This window comes from Triturus cristatus, chromosome 1_2 (assembly GCF_964204655.1).
Source record: "Triturus cristatus chromosome 1_2, aTriCri1.1, whole genome shotgun sequence".
Lineage (NCBI taxonomy): Eukaryota > Metazoa > Chordata > Amphibia > Caudata > Salamandridae > Triturus > Triturus cristatus.
The window spans coordinates 267,024,256-267,049,213 of NC_140580.1; the positions used below are offsets into that span (position 1 = coordinate 267,024,256).

Consider the following 24,958-nt stretch of genomic DNA (forward strand, 5'->3'; position numbering starts at 1 on the left):
CGCCACCAGCTGAACCAGTATTGCACCCAGATACCTCTGTGTAGCCGCAAAGCAGTCCCGTATAGGTCCCCTGTTGCAGTCCACCACTCGGATGAGTTTCTGGTGATGTTGGTTTGTCTTTGAAAGAATTTTGACACATCCTATCCATTTTATATGTCTTTATTGCTTTTAATTACACAAATGTAAAATGATCTTTATTAGGTACTTTTATCGTCACATGTATTGGCCGAATAAAGATTTGACTGACAGACTGTCCATGAAACTGATTTTCAGACAAAGGACAACTTGGTGTCGAAGTGGACTCCAAGGTGTTATACTGTTTGCAAAGGAACTCAGCTTGGCTCAGTAGGTGGGCAGGGCATGCAACAACCACGTTATGTATGGAAGAACCTAGTATGATAAGTACTTGCATTTTCTATTGGTTCAGTTAGAGGAAGCTTTTTTTCATACCGGTGGATATTTGCTTAAAGGACCTGAGGACACCCTACCCAGCGTACTTCTCAAGTCCACTGTATATTATTAGCAAAGATCTGGAAATAAAGGTGGTAAAGCACAATGGGACATGAGAGAGACCATATGTATACTCTGAATAGGATTAGGGACAACGCGGTGTTCTGTTGTAACCCAAATGTAAAGGTTTTGCTTTTGGATTTGACTAAACCATGTGGATATGCTGAGGCTGGTTTAATGGTACAATGTGACACAGTAGTCGTGACCATGAGTGATGTAGCATCTTAGTCAATGAAGATGGGACTTAGCTAGTATTAGTGTAGCAGGAGCAACTCCATTGGGGCCCAGGTGTGAGAGGAGCCCACTACAACACAGTTATGACTGACATTTACTATTATTTAACTAGAGTGAAAGTGATCCATTTTGCTTACTTGCATTAGGACCCATGGCACTCTTGCTACAATTAGTTCAATTTGTTTCAAAGATTGTGACCCACTTGAGGTTCTGTGAAATATGTTGTTTGGTTATCATGTCATCTTTATTGAGTTGCTTTACCATTTCCTTTCTCAAGATACTTACTGCCTTGAAGAGCAGGTTAGAAATGAGCCATTTTTCCAGCTAGGTCCTGAAACTTGCAGTAGGTTTCTATGGAAGTGTAGCAATCACTACCTTTTTCAACTGGTCAGAACCTATCCCTGAAGGATCTACACATTTATCAGGCCACTGCACATGGGGGTCAACGCAGGTGTGGCAGATAAATGAAAAACACGACTGTGCCCAGGATGATAACAATTAAAATGCATAGTGCTTCTCTATTCAACACCAAAAATATCGGTGCAGGTCACCTTTCATCCTTGTTGACCCTGGAAGAATATGAAATAGTAGCTTCTGCTTTGAGATAGTTGCTATCCCCACACATTGCTTACCATATATCACTGTGCAAGGCTGAACTGTTACGCATTTTAATTACTATCCGAGAAGTTGGAACAGTTTCTAATTGATGGAAGCCTTGCTCAAATTATGTTGCATACCTGTTAGGCTGTAAAACATTTTGCTGGTAAAGGCCTGCACGTTCGGGGTCCCAGATGACTTCTGAACATGGAGATTTGTATTCATACTGCCTGCTTTTTCAGTCTAAGGAGGAGTCCGGTGGCTGATGTTCTCCCTCCTGTCAACACACTTCCTGGTATTCTGGTATTACCTGAGTAAAGTGTTTTCTTCTTCTAAAGATTTTGGTGCTGTGTACTCGGAGGACCAGTTGCTGGCATTTTAAGGGCTGTAGAGCATATGATTCTCCCCTGAACAACCAAGTATGCATACCCTAGAAAGGTACAAGAACCTTATTAAAAATCCCAGGTCAGTAATTTCTCGGGATCTTAGCTGTGCCTGCAGGCCCGCTTTCTGCGCCCAAGTCCTACGACTGCAGGGGACTCTGGTTGCCAGAATCCACATAGGAAAGAGGGTAAGGACATGTAAGGGTAAGATTTTTTGGAAATGCAAAGAGGGTTCTAGGTTTTAAGTGCTGGGTTTAAAGTGATATGTTTAAAGCACTAGGTTTAAAGTGCTAGAATCGCACTGCTAGGTTCAAAGTACTAGGTTCAAAGCGCTAGGCTATACGTTCTAAGGATTCTAAGGTACAGTGCAGCAGGCATGAATATAGATGATACAAGGTATGAGCATAGCATACAGGGTGTTGGGTATGAATTCTGAGATTTAAAATCGTCAAGTGTAAATTGAGGTTTAACCGTTGGCCAGGTCTGAGCACCGAGTTCAGCCGCACCAAGTTTCTCAAAAAGATGAATTCTTTGAACGCAAGGGGGTTCAATGAAATCAAGATCCAATGGAGAATATTTGAATCTTTCAAGTATTGTTTCTTCACTTTCGTCTTGCTCCTCTCACACTGAACCATGTTTGTGCCTTGAGTAGAGTGATACCTTGTGTACTGCTCCTTAAAGAGAAATATGTGTTTGTGAATGGAGTCTAGAGTGATACCTACTGTAATGCTCTTTAGCGAGAAACATCACCGAAAATGTAAGACAACATAAGCACTACACCACTCTTGCTCTTACGTGTGTTTATTGTGAAAGTGTCTGGTATGAGTTGAGTTATGGGGGGCAGGATCAAGGGAAGTCACCCCACCAAAAGGAACCACAGTGCTTTATATGTATGTGAATTATGGGCATATGACCTGCATGTATTTGATAAAATGGCACTGGTACCCCAAAATAGAACTCTCTAAATGATTTGTGGTTGTGAGAAAATTTGATTTGGATACAATGGTGCACTGAAGGCAAGTTTCGGAAGCAAGAAAAAGTGGGGTGCCAGAAGTTGAATGGAATTCATATATTGATTGGTATGAAGAGACGTCTAAGTGACTCCATGAGTCTCGGTTGCGGTGTCTTAAGGATTATAAGGAAAAAATAAAGGAACAAGTGAATGAATTGAAAGAAAAATGCAACACTTGACTGATGACAAGGTGACAGAAAAAATGTACAACAACTTTCATGGTTAAACCTAGTTCTCCAATGTATCCGCAGCTCAAAGAAGAAACCCTTACTTATGATAATGAGACTTCTGAAGACATTGTAAATTTCCTTGCATGGTTACATCCTCCTCCTTCATCCATTCTCTTCACCGCTATACACACTCGGGTAACCTCAGCACCCCAAAGGAAACCTCTTACCCTCCTTCATCCTACAAAGCCGAGGAGCCTAGGTCTAGTACGAGCACGCAGGGTGCCACACTAACGTTCCCAACTTCTCCTAATAAAGAGACAGTTCATAAGTCACAAATGACCCATGTCTCGTCTCCAGTTGCTGCTCACACTTGCAGTCACGTAATGCAAGAGGGGAATATTCTCAAGACTCCATTAAGGCTATTACCTAGTCGCTATAGTGCCTTAGTTATGGTCTATGCCTTCCGGGCACCAGGATATTAAAAGAAATTAAGTTACAAAAGTTTACAATATTAGGTATGAACCCCAAAGTTTCAAAGAGGAACTAGCGATCATCTTTAACTGTACAGTAATGTCACTTTTACTGACCTCCAAAATCCAGCATTTATCTAGTGCCCCACACACCCAAAATGAGTTTCTTTTGTTATCTGCAGGTCACTGTACTTTAAATAGATGTCCAGTCCTGAACCCTACTTCCCTCTTACCTAGCTCCCAGGAAGGTGAGCAGCATTACTGCCTCACCGTCACAGCCCAACTGGTGATGCCGTCCCCTTGCGGATCTTCAAGCACACACCTGAAGCCCCACCCACCGCTGAAGGGCACAGCACAAACAGAGTGGATAGCAGCTGACAGGTTTGGGGTCGAGAGAGGAAGGAGTGTGGGGTTGAGGAAGGTTCAGCTGTGACAAGCATTTTATTAACCTTAAGTGCAATGCCATAAACTTGTGATGCACCATGATCTTGTCAATGAAAGAGACAGGTAAAGGTCCTGGAGTACAAGGGCAGTATAGATGTGGCATCGCGCCCAGACAAGGTACAGAATTTAGATCATTTTACAGTACTGAAATAACAGGACAGGTATGTCCTGGTTAAGTGCATTGTAAGGCAGCGATTCATCTTAAAACATCAGATAACATCACTACATTGAGAGAATTTATTTAATAGTGAGAGTTTTTAAACATGAATGAGAAACATTCTTAACCCCTCTCCCCCAAGGACAGTGTTATTAGTTAACTAAGCGGAAAGACGGGGGTCATGTGTTTTCTATATGTGGACTGGATACATATTTTACATGGATCAAAGGTTTAGACTATTACATCTAACAAAATAGTTTTTTTGTACAGTACACATGCTGAACTCACATATTTGAGTGAACTCGGATATGAAATAATGAGGGAAAAGGAGGCTCAGTAAAACAAAACACTTGCCATGGATCTCACAATTTGAAAACAGTCTATGGGTGAACACACAGAATGCTTTGAGCATGTACACTAAACAGGTGTGCACCAAACTATACATGCTGATTTTTGCAGAAAATCCAGGACTTAGCTTGTAACCACTTAGATTTACCTTAAGCATGGGGGGCAGTGAGGTGAATGGAGAGGACTACCTCTTCTCTTCATTCATGGTGAACATCAATTCAAAAATAGAAAGGAGTTTTCCCAATGCTTTTGTATTGATAGTTTTTAATAAGATGTGGGTTGGATATGTGTAAGAATATCTTAGTGAACATGTGCCTTTGGTGGATCAGCTGCTTTCATTAATATGTTCCAACAGTAGTTTTTTCTTATTTATGATATCTTTATGGTAGTCCCTCATGAGGATGTTTTCATCCTGTTTTGTATGTCCTTGGCAAATGTTCTGCAGTTATGACGTTCTAGTTGAGATTTGTCCATAAGAAGGTGAGACCACAGCAAATGTAGCAGTAATATTACCAAGAGGGTCATTATACAGCTGTTCGGGCAAGGCCCCTACCTGGTGGATGTTTCACACTGAAAAGAATGTTACATTGAATTTGCGGCAGATTTTGCTTGTTGGTCAGATGGAGAACTGGCTCAGCTGTTTCAGGTCTCTTGGTTCAGGCATGTGTTTAGGCCTGGCATTAGAGCAGGGACAAGCATGTTAACCTGTAACACTATTCACATTCACTAGACACATATATCCACATCCCTGCTCACCATGGTAACCTTTGGGCACGAATGTATAAACAACAGTTAGGTGGCAATCATGACTGCAATCCTAACAAGAATCACTTGTAATGCTAACTTGTCCGTCACTCTGCTTTGAGGTATTTGTTGTTCAATTTTGACCAGTGCCAAATTGCATGAGTACTAAGCTGAATTTGTAAATGATATCTATGTAATACATGGGATTCTGTAGTCCCTGTATTAACAGCAGTCACTAATTTCTTTATAATCGGCGACTTGTGATGCACCAAGACGCCAATTATAAAGAAAAGACGTCAGAACTCGACTATTATAACGTTATTACAGTTGAGTTCTGATGTCACAATGCCTGCTGCCAGCAGCCGAGGTGAAAGGCAGGTCAGGCCATGGAGCATAATTAAAGCAGCTGTTTAGGCAACAAATAGAACATTGCTTTTCTTTCTTCGGATCTATAATAGCTTACAATGACAAGCAGAGAGAACATGTTTATTTTTTGCACTCCTTACAAAAGCAAGAATTTTTCTGCATGTTTCTACACGTTCTGAGCCACTGCAACCTTTTTTTCACTAATTTTGCTGCCTCCAGGGCAGGAGCGAATTTACAGATGCCCGTGGGGAGCACATTGATTGCAATAGGGAGCACTGTCATCGTTTGCAATTGGCACACCGCTTTAAAGCTTTAAAGATGTGGCGTGATGCAAACAGGGACATTGTGCCCATTACTTAACATGAGCCCAGTAGTGCAAAGATGTAAGTCTAAAGAAATTAAATGGGTTAAATTATCACAAGAATTTGTTGTGCTCCTCCATTGATAGATACTGGACATTAAAAACACAATTCTTTCTGATTGTTCATCGCAGTCAAATTAACTAGGACGTTCAACTTTAAACATTTAGGAGCATATGTATGAAAAACCTGTTTAGCGAGTCCCTAATAGCGAATTTTAGCGATTCACTATTAAGGACTCGCAAAAGGCAATGTATGTAGGATTCGCAATATTAAATAATTATGATTCCTACTTATTCCTTAATTTTGAATCGCAAATTGCGATACGCAATTAGGGAATACCTTCCCATTCATTCCTATGGGTCTAGAGCCCTATACGAATGAATGGGAAGACATTTGCAGTTTGCGAGAACCCATTAGGTAGTCGCAAATCGCAAATGCAATGTCAACGGTGCAAGGGTGTCAAAAAGACACCCTGTTGCACCCCTGAAATAAGCATGTGTGCACATGTGGCGCAAATTCATGCCCTAAGGGCATGTATTTGCGCCACATGACACTTTGAAAAATGCAAAAAACTGTATTTTCCAAAGAAATCGCAAATTACCACCAACTTGAAGTTGGTGGTAATTTGCGATCTCTAAAGGCAAAATCGCACAACTTGGGTGCTTCCAGAATTGCATTTAAGGAATCGCAAATTGAGATTCCTTAAATGCATTAGCAGAATAGGGAATTGCATATTTTGCGATTCCCTATTGTGTGAGGGCCAAAAGGCTTTTTCCCGTTCGCAAACAGGCCGATTCTGAGAATCAGCCCAATTGCGAACGGGAAAAAGGCCTCATACATATGCGTCTGTGTGTGTAACAGACTACTGATTTTTTAGTTAACATAATGGAAACTATAAGTATATAATATATAACACTTTGGGTAAAGTAAAAACATATACTCTAAAAAAAAAGTCAAAAATACGTATACAGCTGTCTCATTCTGCAGTGAGATGGCTACCACATTTTAAAATTTAGCTATTTACTAAACATGTCCAAAAATGTACATAGATCACTGTAGTGCTAGAGGCACTCCTTCGGTTTGAAACCACGTGATGACCTTTGACTACCATGATTTTAATTGATTTTTGGTGTTTAATTTTACCCTAGCCTTAAAGTAAGTCCTGCATATGCCTTCTTCCCTTGAATATTTCTTTCGTATCTCTCGGAGTTTTCAAGTGGGAGTTGTCACAGAGTCGAACAGCTTGCCAAGAACAGAATGTGTGGGCTGTGCATTTGAAAGCATAAAAGAGAGAGAGGTGTGGAATGTACTTCTTGGTCTTGAAGTGGAGTGTTATGAGCAGTGGTGCACAAATGTGCATTGTGTTGTACATTGAGAGATGAAGTATGTGATGCTATAGGTAGTGGTGTGCAAATGTGCATTGTGCTGTACATTGGGAAGTGTTATGAAATTCTTACTATTGGCTTTGACGTGTTTATGTCATCTTGAATCCTGACTCTTGACTTGCTTGAGTTTTTAGTGCGCACAGGCAGGCCCCAAGAGTGCTCAAGTTGTTTGGGTTATTCACGTTCAAGGTAGCTTTGTTTTTTGAGAGGAGATTGTTGACAGTACCGCCAGAGGCTTTCGTAAGCTTTGTTACGATAAAGGATGGAACATGTGAAAATGCAGAGGGAACATGGGAACTCCTTTTGCCTTCGGAATGCTTGCATGGAAAGTGGGCAATTCCAGTAAGTTTCCTTGGCACAAAGGGAAGGCCTCCCGAACCTTCTAGTGTGTTTTGAGACTATAAAGCTTAAGGTGGTTGACTTAGAGACCGGGATTGTTTTGGAGTCCGAATGGGGATGGACGCATCTACTTCAGTACAGCAAAACCCCGGTTTGTTGAGGCTCTTAGCCCTGGCTGTAAATCCCCAGTCTGGAGTGGGCTAAGGTGCAGGGTTTGCAACCGGTGAAGTGATTTGTTTCAGATTGTTGCCATTGTGATGTGTAGCTGTTTGCGTGCATATTCAGTTTCCAGTGGCTTTAACAGTCATTGTGATGTGTGACTGTCAGTGTGCATTTTCAGTTTCCAGTGGCTATAATCATCTGAAGTGTTTTCTTTGAGTATTGACTTTGTGATGTGTGAGTGAGTTTGGGTACGCATCCAAAGTAATCATCTGATGTATTTAGTGTATATATTTCCCTAATTTCTTGCAGGACATCCAGTATTATTTGCTGCTTGTGTTTATTATTATCTATGCATTTAACTGTTGCATTTGCCAAGTGTGTTATTATTGCTTGCATATTATATAGATATATATATATATATCTATACACACGCACACACACACACACACACACACATTTGAATGTTGTTCATTTGACATCTGGGAAAGCCTTTCTGTTGGAGAACATTGCATAAATAAAACCCCAAATCTTATTCTGAAAAGAGGGTCTTTGATGTGCTTCTTTGTATAAAGTGAAATCCCTCTCCAGGGGTGTGGTGTTGTGTCTATTGATTTGTTGTGTTTGAGCCACCATGTGATATTCTTTATTATCCGAAGTGCGACGCAAGACAAATACTTAAAAATCACCCAGTTGAATTGGTCACTGTCTTAAAAGAAGTAAAAACACTGAATTTCAACACACAATTGGTGTAATTAAATAGACTTGATTGATTCCAAAGTTTAATGGCACTATTTTGAAGTAATTTCTTTTACCACTTTTAACTCAATATGTAGCTATGCTTAAATGAACAGTTTATAAATGTTAAGTATTTTTTAAATATAAATATTCTTCAGTTCTTCACTATAGTATAGGTTTACCCTGGATACTACTCTTGTGGAAAAAATTGTTAAAGAATGTGAGTAGCCAGCTGTTACCAGTGCATTGCAGAGACTATGTCCTACAACTGGCCATTAACATGCTACACATTGAACATGTAACATATTAATTGCCAGTGTTGAGGACATTTTAAGGTACTATTGCCCTTACTTCTTTTTCACAATGAAACATGGAGAAAAAAAATGAATTGACAGCAGTAATGTTCCACATGGAAAATATGACAGCCATGCAAATTACCTTTGTTGAGCCTGTGGATCTGTTTAAACATTGTCTTATACCAGTCTTTAGATTTTTCCGTGTTCTAGGATAAAAGATGATTGGCAAGTTTTACAAAATATCAATTTTATCTACTAGTTTTTATATTTCTGTACAATTAAATCAGTTTATTACAGTGCATTTACGTTATTTATATTTAATTCAAAGTATACTTTGTACCTTAAAACATTTTAAAATAAAGGTAGAGCAACCAAAGACTTGGAACATACTTATCCACTGTAACATTCATTAGAAAAGGTACATATACCATGAACATTCACACACAACAAAATCTAGTTGTCACGTAACACAATGAGAAAAGACTCAACCACTTACAAAAATATGTTGACACCAAGCCCCATGGAGTAATGGACTTATGGCACCCTAATTGTACTGCCCACTAAAGGACAGGTGAAGCATGGCCTTGGTGGGATTAGTGTCCACGACACTCTTGCTTCGCCAGTGGGTGGCTGAGGACTGTATAACAGAGGAAGTGACAAGGGGAATCTGTCATTTACAAAAAGAAACTGAAGCAGCCAGGATTGAAGGTGGGCTTCTTTAAGCAACATGGTGGTGAACACATGGAGCTGATATGATTATTATGTCAAAGGTTCAGGAGGAACTGTAGCTTCCTCGGAGGCTAGTGATATAGAGACAAACAAAATCAAGAGCAATTTGATTGCCTTTCTGATCTGCATGGTGACATAAGAGTTAAAACACTGATTATAAAGTCCAGGCTGTTCACCTTGAAGTGAGATTTAAGAACAAGGAGAATATTGCAGCACAATAGTCACCTACACAAAAGGTGTCCAGTGGTTTTAATTGTTAGACTGGAGAGCAAAATGGAGACCCAGAAGAATGCCAAACAAGCAGCCAACATAAATGTTGGGGATGCCTGAGAAGGTAGGTAGTTTTATCTAAGCCCTGAAAGGGAGACATTTTTAAATATTACATGAATTCTGGCATAGACAAGGATCCCATATTAATAAAATTAACAACCAGGCTGGCATCCTACCATTGAGGAGTTGCAAAGAGTGCGCTCAGTATGCCATTGGACATGCTAAGAGACACCTCAGCCATGGAAAACATCCTATAAGTGACAGAAGTGTAAAAAAGACTTTAATATATCACTAAAATGCTGCAGTCACTTGATATAAAGTGAAGAAGAAAAGGAGCAGTTCTCCATAATGAACAGCTGCAGGACTGTGAACTACCCCATACAAGGACTAAGCAACTCTTTTGGGTTACAAAGTACTCTTCTTCAATTCGGTACACTTCAGTGCAACAAGAGAGTTTGTAAGAAATCCCATCTGCTCAGCTTTTGGGCTTTACACAGTCCCAGCTAAAATACTCCTAAATTTATTTTTTAGTAATAACTACGAAAAAAAAGCAAGGGAAATGATGGAAGGGCATGAAGAAGGGCTAGGAAAGTAGTGTTATGAAGGGATAGGGAAACGGATCAGGAAGAGGCTGGGTATAGGGATGGAGAAGGGAAGGGAAGATCCGTCCCTTTTCTGCTGAAGAAAATCTGGGAGTGTTACTGACTGATCCTCCACTACCATAGCTAAAGATGCAAGCATCTTGCTTGACACTTAGACCCAATGAAGTTTCTCATCGCCTATGGTGCCAGGGGATAATCATAAGTAAAAGCAGGGACATACCAGAGGCCAATCAGCCCCTGTGGCACATCAATGCACTCAGCCTTTCAGGGGACCACCATTCAATCTAAGGCCAATAAATATCTGAGAGATTTGGGAGTTTTAGGAGTCCCTCCTTACATTCTGCAGGGGGGCGGGGGGAGCATCAGTTTATGTTTCGCTACTGGGAGAAAGAGTGGTTTACCGTTCTGGGCCCCTGATCAGGTTCATATCAAGGCATTGGCCTCTCCCTTGGCCTGCCCTGAAATAACTCATATATCTCTTAAATTACTTCTAATACGTTTGTATCCTTTTATTTGAAAACGATCAGAGGGATAATAAAACCAACTATTGGCAGGACAGCTCACTGAGTTACATGCTTGTCATTGAGAAATGTAAAGAACTAAATGTCTTAAACTTGAATTTTAGCAAGGCTATCCCAGCCTTCCATCCTTCCCAGATTTTTAAATTGTGTACTATTAAATTGTGTAATAGTAGTACCTGCTTTTTACATCTGGAAAATGAGAAAGTGCCGTTTGAAGTGCTACAGAAAAACAAGTGACTAATATTATTGAATGACAGAGCAGAAAGTTCAATGTTGGTTTGAGTGACAAATCATGTCACAATGTACACCAGAATTGATACATTTACACAATCACAATCAATTTTCCTAGATTTGGTGAGAATGCCTCACTATGCGAAGCCGAAAAACAAATGAGTTTTATTTGTATGATAGGAGTTTACACAGGCCGATGAAAGAATCAGGGACTACTTGTACCAGGATACTCAGCGCTGTCAGGTGACGAGGAGAGGAGAGGCGGGGCCATCTTCACCTGTGCTATATAGAGCTTTCAGCTGTCCCACAGTGCGAGGACCCAGACCGACGCCAGCATCAGGGTCTACCTGGGGGATTCTCAGCGCTGTCCCAGGTGACTCTGAGGCGAGAGGAGGGACCATCTTCACTTGCGCTATATAGCGCTTTCAGCTGTCCCACAGTGTGGAACACAGCCAGGCTGGGCCTAGGCGAAGCCCAGGCCAAAGGCGGAACCCTCCAACCTGTAGTAGCCTGGGCTGGCACACCCCTCAAACATTCGCCTTAATTTCCTCCAACTTTTATCAAGCAAGTGAGGCTCTTTTGGGTCATTTTCATTTTATTATTGGCTCCCTTTAGTTTGCCCTTATTGCTCACCATTAGCTCCAGATACAATTGAACTATTGAGCGGCTCAATAGTCTCTTTGTGTTCCAGCACTAGTTAGTGTCATGGAAAAACGTGAATTGTCTCCGCCACTTTTTGCCCAAAAACGAAAGCGTAATGGTTCTAGTATTCTAACATATTTGACTTCTGCTGTTGGGGCAATAACCAAAAAAATAATTTTTGTAGAAGAACTGGGTCTAGGTGCATCTGCAGTCATAGAAAAAGATTGCACCATTGGCTGCAGGCCTTCACTTGTAGGAGGTGTTCTTACCACAGATGAGCTCACCAGACAGCCCACATTGGGTGACATACATTTGGTTGAGGCCATCTTCCACCGACCACCTGCAGAAGGTTCTGTTCTACCTTCATCCCCCCAGCCTCCTTGAAAGAGAAACAAAGCAGAACAAGTCGGGGCATCAAAGCACACTGTCATATCATTGGAAACTGTGGGTGACCTGCGAGCAAACCACTCTAGCAAACTGGAAAATTTGATTGCAGCGTCATATGCAGCTTGTAATGGTAGGTTGGCTAAGCTGGAAATTGCCCCAGCCAACAGGCCTGAGACATTACAACCTACCCAGCTGACTGCTTCAGGGGTCCTGACATCTAATATTATTTCGCTTGTAGTGTCAAAGGACTTAATCTCATCAAAAACAGGTGATCAGCATACCATCCTAGCCCATTCAGATGATTCGCTCCATGTGGGTGCTGGACCTGGGAAAACTGCAAACTCTATTGTTGCATCCTGTTCTACTGGAGTGGGGCATGTACTCATTTCTGATTAACATTTGGTATCTCAACAATATACTTCGAAAAGATCAGCTTTTGGGAGGAATCCGTCTGCCCAAGCGGTCAGTGACAATGACTTCAGTTGTACCTCACATATCCTGGATTTGCCTCCAGCGGCCACATCATATGTAGTTGTCTTTGCCAACGTGCTACCCCCAAAAACTAGGATGGTCGAACGTTTCCCACAGTTAAAAAGGAATATGCTACTTACCAGTATGCATCTGTTCTTGGCATGTAGAGCTGCAGATCTACACACTATTGCATAGATCGCCATCTGGTGTTGGGCCCGGATGTTTGCAGTTTGTTTTTCCTCTTGGAAAGTCTTTGGAAGTCACGAGGTCGGTGACTCCTCCCTTGGATCGTATTGCGCATGGGCTTCGGCTCCATCCTCAGATTGTTTTTCGCCAACAGGGAAAGATGGAGCGTAGTAATACCAGTGAAGAAACCCATGTGTGTTGTATCTAAATAAGATAGACTGGAACAGATACAGGCAGCCGGGGAGGCGGGTGGGCGTGTGTAGATCTGCAGCTCTACATGCCAAGAACAGATGCATACTGGTAAGTAGCATATTCCGTTCGAGGCATATGAGCTGCAGATTACACACTTTTGCATAGACTATATAGCAGTTCCCAACCTTAGCGGTGACCACCAGTATCTGTTGCAGTGGTTTGAAATAGTGTTTTTAGTACAGCCTGGCCCACACTAGCTTGTTGCTTGGTTTGCACGTCTACACAGTAATATTTAGTGAAAGTATGCGGTGTTGACCATGTAGCTGCTTTGCAGATATCATCTAATGGGATGTTCCCTAGAAAAGCCATAGAAGCCCCTATCTTTCGTGTAGAGTGGGCTTTAGGGGGAACAGATAGAGTTCGTTTTGCTTTGTGGTAGCAAATCTGTATGCATTTTACAATCCACCTAGCTATCCCTGATTTTGAGATGGGGTTGCCCTTGTGTGGTGGAGAGCAAGACACAAACAGTTGTTTGGTCTTTCTGAAAGGTTGTGTTCTCTGGATATAGTAAAGTAAGGCCCGTTTAACATCTAGCGTGTGTAGAGCCCTTTCTGCAACAGTTTGAGGTTGCGAGAAAAATACCGGTAATTCTACCGATTGGTTTCAGATGGAAGGGGGAAATGACTTTGGGTAGGAATTTTGGGTTGGTACGGAGAACAACCTTGTCTTGGTGCATTTGGAGAAAAGGTTCTTGTATAGTAAGTGCTTGTATCTCACTGACCCTTCTAAGGGAAGTGATGGCTACAAGAAAAGCTGTTTTCCATGTGAGAAATTGCAGTTCGCATTTATGCAAAGGTTCGAAGGGCGGTCCCATTAGCCTTGTGAGAACTATATTTAAGTTCCACACAGGTGAGGGTGGTACTCTGGGGGGAATTATTCGTTTGAGGCCTTCCATGAAGGCTTTAATGGCAGGCACTCTGAAAAGTTATAGGTGCTGTCTGTTCTGTAGGTAAGCAGCAATTGCTGCGAGGTGTAACCGAATGGATGTATATGCTAGGTTACACCTTTGTAGATGGAGCAAGTAGCATATGATGTGCTGCATAGATACGTCTAGAGGGTTGATTGTGTTGTTATGGCAATACAGAACAAATCTTTTCCAATTTGCAGCGTAGCAGGCCCTAGTGGTAGGGCGTCTAGCTTCTCTGATGACGTTCATGCAGTCAGGGGGAAGGTTAAGGTATCCGAATTCTAGGATCTCAGGAGTCAGATCGCAAGGTAGAGCTGAGCTGGGTCCGGGTGTCTGATCTCTCCATGGTTCTGGGTTAGGAGGCATGGTGAGAGGTGTAGCTTTTGGTGTGGCACTACTGAGAGTTGCAGCAGCGTGGTGTACCACGATTGTCTAGCCCACGTTGGAGCTACTAGGATCAGTGTGAGGGAGTGCTGTTGTAGCTTTCGCACCACTAGTGGAATTAGTGGGAGAGGTGGAAAGGCGTACGCAAATTTGCCTGACCAGTTCATCCATATCGCATTGCCTTCGGACAATGGGTGTGGGTATCTGGCGGCGAAGTTTGGGCATTTTTTGTTTTCGAGGGTGGGGAAGAGGTCTACCTGTGGATGCCCCCACATCTGAAAGAACGGGTGAAGAACCTGTGGGTGAAGTTCCCACTCATGGATTTGCTGCGTCTGTCTGCTGAGCAGATCTGCCATGGTGTTTTGGACTCCTGGGACATGTTGGGCTAGGAGAAAGATTTTGTGTGGAATTGCCCATCTCCATATGCTCTGTGCTAGTTGAGAGAGCTGTGGAGAGTGTGTGCCGCCTTGTTTTTGAATGTAGTACATGGCCGTCATGTTGTCTGTGCGAATAAGGACTGCCTTGCCTAAAATCTGTGTCTGAAAGGATTTTAGGGCTAGAAAGATTGCCAGTAACTCCAGGTGGTTGATATGGAGCAACTTTTGTTGCGGCGTCCATGTGCCCTGCACTGTGAGGTGTAATAGATGAGCTCCCCAGCCGGAGAACGATGCGTCTGTTGTTAGGATTATTTGTGGAACCTGGTCCAGGAACGGTCGACCTCTGGAAAGATTTGTGGTGTTCCACCACTGCAGAGAGCGATGGGTGCGACTGTCTACCAACACCAGATCTGTCAGTTGCCCCTGGGCCTGGTTCCATTGGCGCGCTAAGCACTCTTGGAGTGGACGCATCTGGAGTCTTGCATGAGGTACTATGAAAATGCAAGAGGCCATCATCCCTATCAGTTGCATAAACACTCTTTCTGGGAGAGAGTGTTGAGGTATGAATCTTTGACGCAAAGCCTGAATGCTTGCAATCCTGGCCGGATTGGGGTAGGCTATGGCTTTTGAGGTATCTATGGTGGCACCGAGGTATTGTTTTGTGTGGGATGGTGTTAGCTGGGACTTTTGGTGGTTCACCGTGAAGCCTAGCTGGGGAAGTAGTTGGATTGTAGTGGCGGTGTGATGTACAAATTGGTTGTAGGACGTGGCTTTTATTAGCCATTTGTCCAAATATGGGAAGACGTGAATGTGCTGTCTTCTGAGGTGTGCCGCCACTACCGCAAGGCACTTGGTGAATACCCTTGGTGCTGTTGTGACCCCGAATGGGAGCACCTTGAGCTGGTAGTGTTGCCCGCCCACTACAAATCTGAGGTACTTTCTGTGAGCATGGTGTACCGGAATTTGAAAGTATGCGTCTTTAAAGTCCAGTGTGGTGAGAAAGTCGTTCTGGGAGAGGAGCGGAAGTACCTGCTGAAGTGTTACCATGTGAAAATGGTCCGAATGTATGTATGTGTTTAGAGGCCGGAGATCTAGAATAGGTCGTAGCGTCTCGTCTCTTTTTGGTATCAGAAAATATAGGGAGTAGACCCCTAAATTTTGCTGATTGGCAGGGACTTGTTCTATTGCCTGTTTTAGTAGGAGGGAGATTACCTCCTGTTTTAGTAATGTGGAATGTTCTTGTGACATTGGGCGTTGCCTGGGTGGAATGTTTGGGGGGGTAGATGTCAATTCTAGGCAGTACCCTGAGCGAATAATTTGGGTCACCCATCTGTCTGAGGTGATGGTCTCCCAGACCTGAAGGAAATTTTGTAGCCTGCCCCCGACCGGAGTGGGATGGTCTGGAGGGAGCGGGGGGAAGTCACTGGGTAGGTGGTGTGGCAGAGCGGGCGGTATTTGTTTTGCCTCTGCCTTTATTGTTATTGCCCCTATAGCCGCCTCTTTGATAACCCCTTGTGAAGGTCGATTGAGCAGGGGATTTGTAGGAAGTGGACGCGCAATCTGAGGAGTAGCCTCTAGCCGTACCCCGAAAGGAAGAGCGGCGAAAGGAGCGCCTAGGAGGGTGTGACTGCAGGGCCCCCATAGATTTCGCCGTATCTGTGTCCTTCTTCATTTTCTCGAGGGCCTCATCTACCTTTGGACCGAATAGATGTTCTTGGTCAAAGGGATGATTTAGGATGGAGGCCTGTACCTCAGGTTTAAAGCCTGAAACTCTCAGCCAAGCATGGCGACGGAGGAGGACACTAGTGTTAATGGCCCTGGAGGCTGTGTCTGCTGCGTCTAAGGCACAGCGTATAGAGGTGTTAGTTATAGTCTTACCCTCTTGAATTAATTCATTGGCCCTGTTTCTGTATTTTTCTGGGAGATGGTGCATGATGGTTTCTAATTCATCGTAATGCGCTCTATCGTATCTGGCCAATAGCGCTTGAGTGTTGGCGATACGCCATATATTGGCTGCCTGTGACGCAGTGCGCTTTCCTGACGCGTCTAGTAGCTTTGACTCTTTGTCAGGTGGTGGTGCTTCGCCTGACGCCTGGGAGTTTGACCTCTTCCGTGCAGTGGAAACCACTAGAGAATCTAGTGGCGCTGGCCCTTTGATATAGGCAGGATCTGTGGGGGCAGCTTTGTACTTTTTCTCTATGCGTGGGTTAATGACCCTAGCCCTGACTGGGTCTTTAAGAACCTCTGGCGCATGTTTTATTACCCCCTTGAGCATAGGTAGTATGGAGGTAGACCTATTTGCGGTATCAAAGGTGTCGAGGAGGAAATCCTATTCTACCGGGTCAGTGTGTAGCTCTACCCCGTGATAATGTGCCGCCCTCTGAAGTAGGTGGTGGAAACCTAATGAGTCCTCCGGTGGAGATGGCCTGGACGGGTAAAGGTCATCTTGTGGGACGTCTGGAATGTGTGGATTATTATACTTGTCCCATGGGTCTGGGGATCCTGTAGGGGGTGGGGTCTTGTGGCACATCCCCTGGATCGTAATATGGGTCCCCCTGATCATCATCGTCTGGAGACGGGGTCGGGGAGCGATGAGGTGGGGGTGGAGAAGGCGGAGGGGGCGGAGGTGGAGAGGGTGGAGGAGGTGGAGGTGGTGGGGAAGGCATTCTGAAAGGGGAGGTAGCAGAGTCTTTCTTCTTTGGAAGTGGAGGCGGAGCCGGTTTGTCCAAATGTCTCTTTTTAGAAGAGAGTGCCAAATTTCCAGTTTTTGGATCCTTGGTAAGTGTCTTTTGCAAGGGATCCGGTGTAAACAGTTCCTGTGACAATGTTTGTTCCGTCGGCGCCGAATGTTTCGGAGCCGATGACTTTTTAGGCTTGTCCGTGCCGTGCTTTTTGGGAACCTCCGATTTCTTGGTTGGCACCGATGTTGGCTTCGGCGCGGAAGTGTCGGTGCCGAGGGCCTTATGGGGTTTGGTCGGTACCGAAAGGCTGGGTTTCGACCCCGAGGGCTTCGGTGCGGAGCTCGGTGTCGAGGTAGATGCCGGTCTCTTTTTCGGTGCCGAAGTGTGTTTCTCGGCACCGCTGGAAGGCTGGCTCGAGCCCGAGCCGCCGGAAGGCTTATGTGGCTTCTTCACCGGGCCCGAAGGTGGGGTGTTTGAAGCAGTGTCTCTGGTCTTGCCTAGGCCCGGAGGCAAAGGCGTGACAGAAGCCTTTTTGGGTGTCGGCGTGGGTGTGGGAGGGGGTATAGTACTCACGACCCTCTGCGCCGGGGTGATGTCCTCCACATCCGAGTCGTCGGCTTCGGAAGCACTGACGAGGTCCTCTTCGGTGTGCTGCTGTCCCGGAGCTTCGACGTCGTCCCCGAAGATGTCGACTGGAACGGAGGTCGAGGAGTGCGCCATGTTTCGTCTGGCCCTTCGATCTCGAATAGTCTTTCTCGATCTGAAAGAATTGCAGGCGGGACAGTCTCGAGCCTCGTGTTCAGGGGAGAGGCAGAGGTTGCACACCTCATGAAGATCGGTGTGGGGGAATTTGGACCCACATCGAGGGCACTTCTTGAATGGAGTTCTTTCCATCAGCCGGGACCGGAGCTTGGATAGGCCCGAAGGCCGCCGTCGACGACTGGAATCGAAGATGTGTCGAAGAGAAGGTGATTGAGGAGATCTGGATCTGAACGATACCGCGATGAGCGAGGATTCCGCTTCGATCGTCGAACTGGAAATGTTCGGAACCGGAGCGCGAAGTATTACATCCGAGCCAGATGGCGGAAAAAAACAATCTGAGGATGGAGCCGAAGCCCATGCGCAATACGATCCAAGGGAGGAGTCACCGACCTCGTGTCTTCCAAAGACTTTCCAAGAGAAAAAACAAACTGCAAACATCCGGGCCCAACACCAGATGGCGATCTATGCAAAAGTGTGTAAACTGCAGCTCATATGCCTCGAACACAAAGTTATTCATTGGTTAGAGAGCTTGGCATTGATGACACCCCTCCTGCTGACTCCCAGCCTAGCCAGTGTGAGCGGGGTACCCGCATACGCCACTGATGGAGGGGTGCCAGGGCCCTGTCCACAGACCTGTGGCTATGGCTAAATAATGGCAGGCGATACTAGATATGCTCTCCGGGGACACTACTGATGCAGATGCCCTGATGTTTCTTTCTTTACGGGTGGATTGGGCAGAGGGCAAGGGACGGCGACCCCAGGCCACTACACACTCCCCAACATTTTCTCCCAATCGGGTATTTGAACCTTGACACTGACTCTCCATTGGACAATGTTTTACTGGTTGTTAATTCTGTTTCTTTTTCTCTTCAGTTTGTTTTTGGGGGAACCTACAGATGGGGTCTCACTTTATCACCTCAGCATGTCCTTCTCTTGACTTCCACATTTCGTACTATGGGATACAAAAGATAACTTACACTACATGCCAAGAAGGCCCTATAGATAGCTTCCCACTCCATTACTATGCAACATTACCTACAGGTTCTTACCCTTAATGTGAAGGGTCTCAACAATCCTGTTAAACGCCAGGCCATATTATCATATTTCAAGCACTCTGGAGCACATATCTGCCTTCTCCAAGAAACGCATGTAGTTGCCAGCGACTGGCATAGAATGCGCTCATGGGTTTTCCATATCAATTCTTTCCCTTCAACTCCTCTAAAACCATGGGAGTAGTGATTCTGGAGTCCAGTTCTTTTTGAGGCAAGATAGGCCCCAAACAGGCCAAAATAAGAGGTAGATTACTAGCTCACTGATCCTGGGAAACCACACTTTCAAACTGGGGACTATATACACTCCTGATGAGGGACAGGAAAACTTTGTACGCTGCGCAGGTGCCGAGGTTATGACTAAAGAAGATCATCTGGTGCTTCTGGGGGGAGACCTAAATTTAGTTTTTAACCTCTTCTGTGCCCAAGACGAGATAGTCTGGTCATGGAGCACGGTCGCGCTGTGCCCATGACGAGCCTATCTCGTCATGAAACCCACTCGCGTGGGAAACGCCCGGCACAGGAGGGGGAAAGGGCGTGGCACCAAAGGGGTTAACAATGATCTGGACAGAGCTGCACAGTGCTAAGATCAAACGGGGGCCCTCTCTCGGGAAGGTGCGCTCTGGCTGGGATGTGCCTGAGAGACTTCTGGCATACTCTACAGCCACATACACGCAACTATACATTTTACTCTCATACACATAAAACATATGCCCTTATAGATCATTTCTGAGGCACGTCAGACATCCAATCTATGGTTGCAGGCTAGGAGCTAGAGCCCTGCTCATTGTCGGACCATGCAGCGGTGTCCCTCACCCTGACTTTCCCGCCAATGCAGCCTCCACCCAGAACCTGGCGGATGCGTGAAACCCTCCTGCATCGACTGGTGGTCATTAAGCAAATTAATAAAGCTCTAGTGAATTTTTTAGAAATAAATGAGGCAGCAGATGTTTCTATCTCTACACTCTGGTAAACCCTGAAAGCAGTTATTACAGGAGAACTAATCACTATTTCTGACGTGAACAACAAGGTTCGCTGGGATAAAAGAGAGCACTTGTCCCGTCAGTTGCAGGAACTTGAACGTATTCATAAACTCCCCCCAGTTTTGATGTCAGCTGGAGGCCACTCAAACTCAAATTGCGAGCATTGATCTTGACAGAGCGGAATACGTTGCTCTCTGACTTCGACACTCCTTTTATGTCGGTTGGAACAGTTGTGGGCGCATCTTGGCCAAAACGATTATAGGCACAGCGACAGGCCACCGGAGCTCCCTCTATACTAGAAGCGGAAGGCTCTGAACGTACTGGAGATGCCCATATTGCCTCGGCATTTCAAGACTTCTATAGGGAGCTCTAAGGGAGGCAGGACCTACCTGAGGAGAGTCCAGGTCTATATCTCCAGATCACTCATACCTTGAAACTGACTCCAGCACAGTCAACCGATCTAGATTGCCCAATCCGAGTTGTGGAGGTTATCTCTATTATCGCAAGGCAGAAGCTTCTTAAATCGCAGGGACCTTCTGCACAATTCCTAACCCAACTGTTTAACTCCATTAAGGACCCAGACTCGATCCTGTCCTTCATGTTAGAGGCTTCCATTGTTGTCATACTGAAACCAGGCAAGGATAAACGTCAATGCGCTTCTTACTGGCCGATATATCTTCTTTAAAAAAAAAAAAATGTTTTTATTAACAGCACAGTTATCATGACATAGCAATAGTGAGTGGAACTCCCATCATGTGGATACATGATTACAAGATAGCTGTAGGACGTTAGAGTTACCTGCAGCACATAGCAGTATGGGGACAAATATTAACAGCAAATACTGTGTGGTCATTAACAATAAGGGAATAGAAAAAAGTATAATAAATAAACATTAACCCCTTCGCTGCGGTGGAAATTCCGCCGCAGCGCTGGAGGGTGCGGGGGGGCAGCGCGGTGGCGCGGTGCTCATGACGGAGCCACTCCGTCATGAGCCACGGTTGGGCTGTGCTCATGATGGAGTGGTTCCGTCATGACTCCGCCCACGGCGCTAATCGCCCGCACAGGCGGGGAATTAGCGCCGCGTGGGCGGCGCGGCCGCCAACGGCCGCAGCATGACGGAACCACTCCGTCATGAGCACACGGCAACCGTGGCTCATGACGGCGTGGTTCCGTCATGAGCACGGAAAGAGTTAAGTAAACCAACAACTCAAGAGCTCTGAGGTCCACAATAATCAAGCAAGCATACATAAAGATGCGCCCTATTCCATTTCCTTCTATAGCAGGAGCCGGTTTATCATATGTACATATACAGTAAAGAGAACAAGAAAATAAGTGTCACGTGCGGCCAGTTCCTGCTCTGCATGCCACTGAAGGGAAAGGAGAGAGGGGACAGGGTTATTCGAGATGATTCAAATGATAGAATGCAATCAGGAATTGGGCTGGTGCCAATGTGGGCGGCATGTCAGCAGCGAAGTGTGAGAGTGCTGCATAGGCAGCAGTGATCACTATGTGTTAGAAAGCAGCAATGGGACAACAGCAATGCCACCTAGTAATATGCAGCAGACACATGTAGGTGAAGTGGGGGGAGCTCTTGGCGGGCGCTCGTTAGATTTGGCTTCCACTTGAGTAGTAAAGTCTCCCAGCATTCACCGCCCATGCAAGAGTCAACCCTCATATGGAGCAGCTTATGGGTGTGGGCATACATGCACAGCACAGTACTGTATACTCCATGTACTGTACCAATCATAGGCACACATACACCCAGCACCTATATTTAACATGTATGCACTGCCCAGCACTATATCCTTTATGTATTCTACTACTCATAGGCACACATACATCCAGCATATGCATTTAATATGCACACACTGTACCCTTCCTGTATTGTACCACCCATACGCACATATAAAGCCGGCATATGTGTTTAACAATCACACACTGAACAGCACCACATCCTTCAGGTACTGTACCACTCATAGGCACATGTACATCCAGCACATGCATTCATCAAGCATGCACTGCTCAGTACTGCATTATCCCAGTATCGTACCCTTCCCAGGCACACATGCACCCAGCGCAAACATACCACCTCTGTGCTGCACAGCACTTCACACCACTATGATGTAGGGTGAGTAAAGAACACATCAGCCGAACTTTAAAAATGAGTGAGCCTGTACGCCTCACTCCAGTGTCACAGGTTAAAAATAAATGTTCACTCCTACTGATCACTACACAGTATGCTGCTCATGCTGCTTAACTTCTGGTGAAGGCAGTAGCCTATCCACCACTATGAGGGTAGCGCTTTGGGCACCCTTCCCAGCCCAACAAGACCGGAATCCTTGAGACAGGCCTATGTCATGGCATACATGAATGATCCGTGTCTGCCTATAACAACAAAAAGCAGCATTAGAGATCCAGAAATTAGTACAGTTGGGCACTCAGGGCAGGGTTGTACATCTATTACCATGCAGAGGACTCTTCCATCCCAACAGTGTGACATGTAACTTTATGTAAAAAGAGTCATCTGGGGCAGGTATGTACTTCTTTTTAATATGGGGGGGGAAGTAGTTGGATTGTAGTGGCGGTGTGATGTACAAATTGGTTGTAGGACGTGGCTTTTATTAGCCATTTGTCCAAATATGGGAAGACGTGAATGTGCTGTCTTCTGAGGTGTGCCGCCACTACCGCAAGGCACTTGGTGAATACCCTTGGTGCTGTTGTGACCCCGAATGGGAGCACCTTGAGCTGGTAGTGTTGCCCGCCCACTACAAATCTGAGGTACTTTCTGTGAGCATGGTGTACCGGAATTTGAAAGTATGCGTCTTTAAAGTCCAGTGTGGTGAGAAAGTCGTTCTGGGAGAGGAGCGGAAGTACCTGCTGAAGTGTTACCATGTGAAAATGGTCCGAATGTATGTATGTGTTTAGAGGCCGGAGATCTAGAATAGGTCGTAGCGTCTCGTCTCTTTTTGGTATCAGAAAATATAGGGAGTAGACCCCTAAATTTTGCTGATTGGCAGGGACTTGTTCTATTGCCTGTTTTAGTAGGAGGGAGATTACCTCCTGTTTTAGTAATGTGGAATGTTCTTGTGACATTGGGCGTTGCCTGGGTGGAATGTTTGGGGGGGGTAGATGTCAATTCTAGGCAGTACCCTGAGCGAATAATTTGGGTCACCCATCTGTCTGAGGTGATGGTCTCCCAGACCTGAAGGAAATTTTGTAGCCTGCCCCCGACCGGAGTGGGATGGTCTGGAGGGAGCGGGGGGAAGTCACTGGGTAGGTGGTGTGGCAGAGCGGGCGGTATTTGTTTTGCCTCTGCCTTTATTGTTATTGCCCCTATAGCCGCCTCTTTGATAACCCCTTGTGAAGGTCGATTGAGCAGGGGATTTGTAGGAAGTGGACGCGCAATCTGAGGAGTAGCCTCTAGCCGTACCCCGAAAGGAAGAGCGGCGAAAGGAGCGCCTAGGAGGGTGTGACTGCAGGGCTCCCATAGATTTCGCCGTATCTGTGTCCTTCTTCATTTTCTCGAGGGCCTCATCTACCTTTGGACCGAATAGATGTTCTTGGTCAAAGGGATGATTTAGGATGGAGGCCTGTACCTCAGGTTTAAAACCTGAAACTCTCAGCCAAGCATGGCGACGGAGGAGGACACTAGTGTTAATGGCCCTGGAGGCTGTGTCTGCTGCGTCTAAGGCACAGCGTATAGCGGTGTTAGTTATAGTCTTACCCTCTTGAATTAATTCATTCACCGCCCATGCAAGAGTCAACCCTCATATGGAGCAGCTTATGGGTGTGGGCATACATGCACAGCACAGTACTGTATACTCCATGTACTGTACCAATCATAGGCACACATACACCCAGTACCTATATTTAACATGTATGCACTGCCCAGCACTATATCCTTTATGTATTCTACTACTCATAGGCACACATACATCCAGCATATGCATTTAATATGCACACACTGTACCCTTCCTGTATTGTACCACCCATACGCACATATAAAGCCGGCATATGTGTTTAACAATCACACACTGAACAGCACCACATCCTTCAGGTACTGTACCACTCATAGGCACATGTACATCCAGCACATGCATTCATCAAGCATGCACTGCTCAGTACTGCATTATCCCAGTATCGTACCCTTCCCAGGCACACATGCACCCAGCGCAAACATACCACCTCTGTGCTGCACAGCACTTCACACCACTATGATGTAGGGTGAGTAAAGAACACATCAGCCGAACTTTAAAAATGAGTGAGCCTGTACGCCTCACTCCAGTGTCACAGGTTAAAAATAAATGTTCACTCCTACTGATCACTACACAGTATGCTGCTCATGCTGCTTAACTTCTGGTGAAGGCAGTAGCCTATCCACCACTATGAGGGTAGCGCTTTGGGCACCCTTCCCAGCCCAACAAGACCGGAATCCTTGAGACAGGCCTATGTCATGGCATACATGAATGATCCGTGTCTGCCTATAACAACAAAAAGCAGCATTAGAGATCCAGAAATTAGTACAGTTGGGCACTCAGGGCAGGGTTGTACATCTATTACCATGCAGAGGACTCTTCCATCCCAACAGTGTGACATGTAACTTTATGTAAAAAGAGTCATCTGGGGCAGGTATGTACTTCTTTTTAATATGGGGGGTGACATCTCGTACCGTGACTGGGTCCATGAAAGTTTCATTAGTGCACTTGGTCATGCTTTTAAGCATCAGCGGGTACTAAGCAGACCTCTCAGGTTTGGAGATTTTCTCCATTAGAAAATCATCTTCCTCCTCAACAATATTAGGTTTTACTTT

The 24,958-nt window shown here is 45.1% G+C and overlaps 1 protein-coding gene across 44 annotated transcripts in view; it reads right to left on the reverse strand.

Annotated features, from left to right (window-relative positions):
• The window catches only part of SORBS1 (sorbin and SH3 domain containing 1), a 1,103,390-nt gene that overhangs the window by 258,829 nt on the left and 819,603 nt on the right, over positions 1 to 24,958 (reverse strand). For all 44 annotated transcript variants that reach the window (XM_085603602.1, XM_085603630.1, XM_085603622.1 and 41 more), the window contains one exon: positions 8,857 to 8,920. In XM_085603602.1, the coding sequence (XP_085459728.1) occupies positions 8,857 to 8,920 (64 nt within the window). The remainder of the gene's footprint in view (positions 1 to 8,856; positions 8,921 to 24,958) is intronic.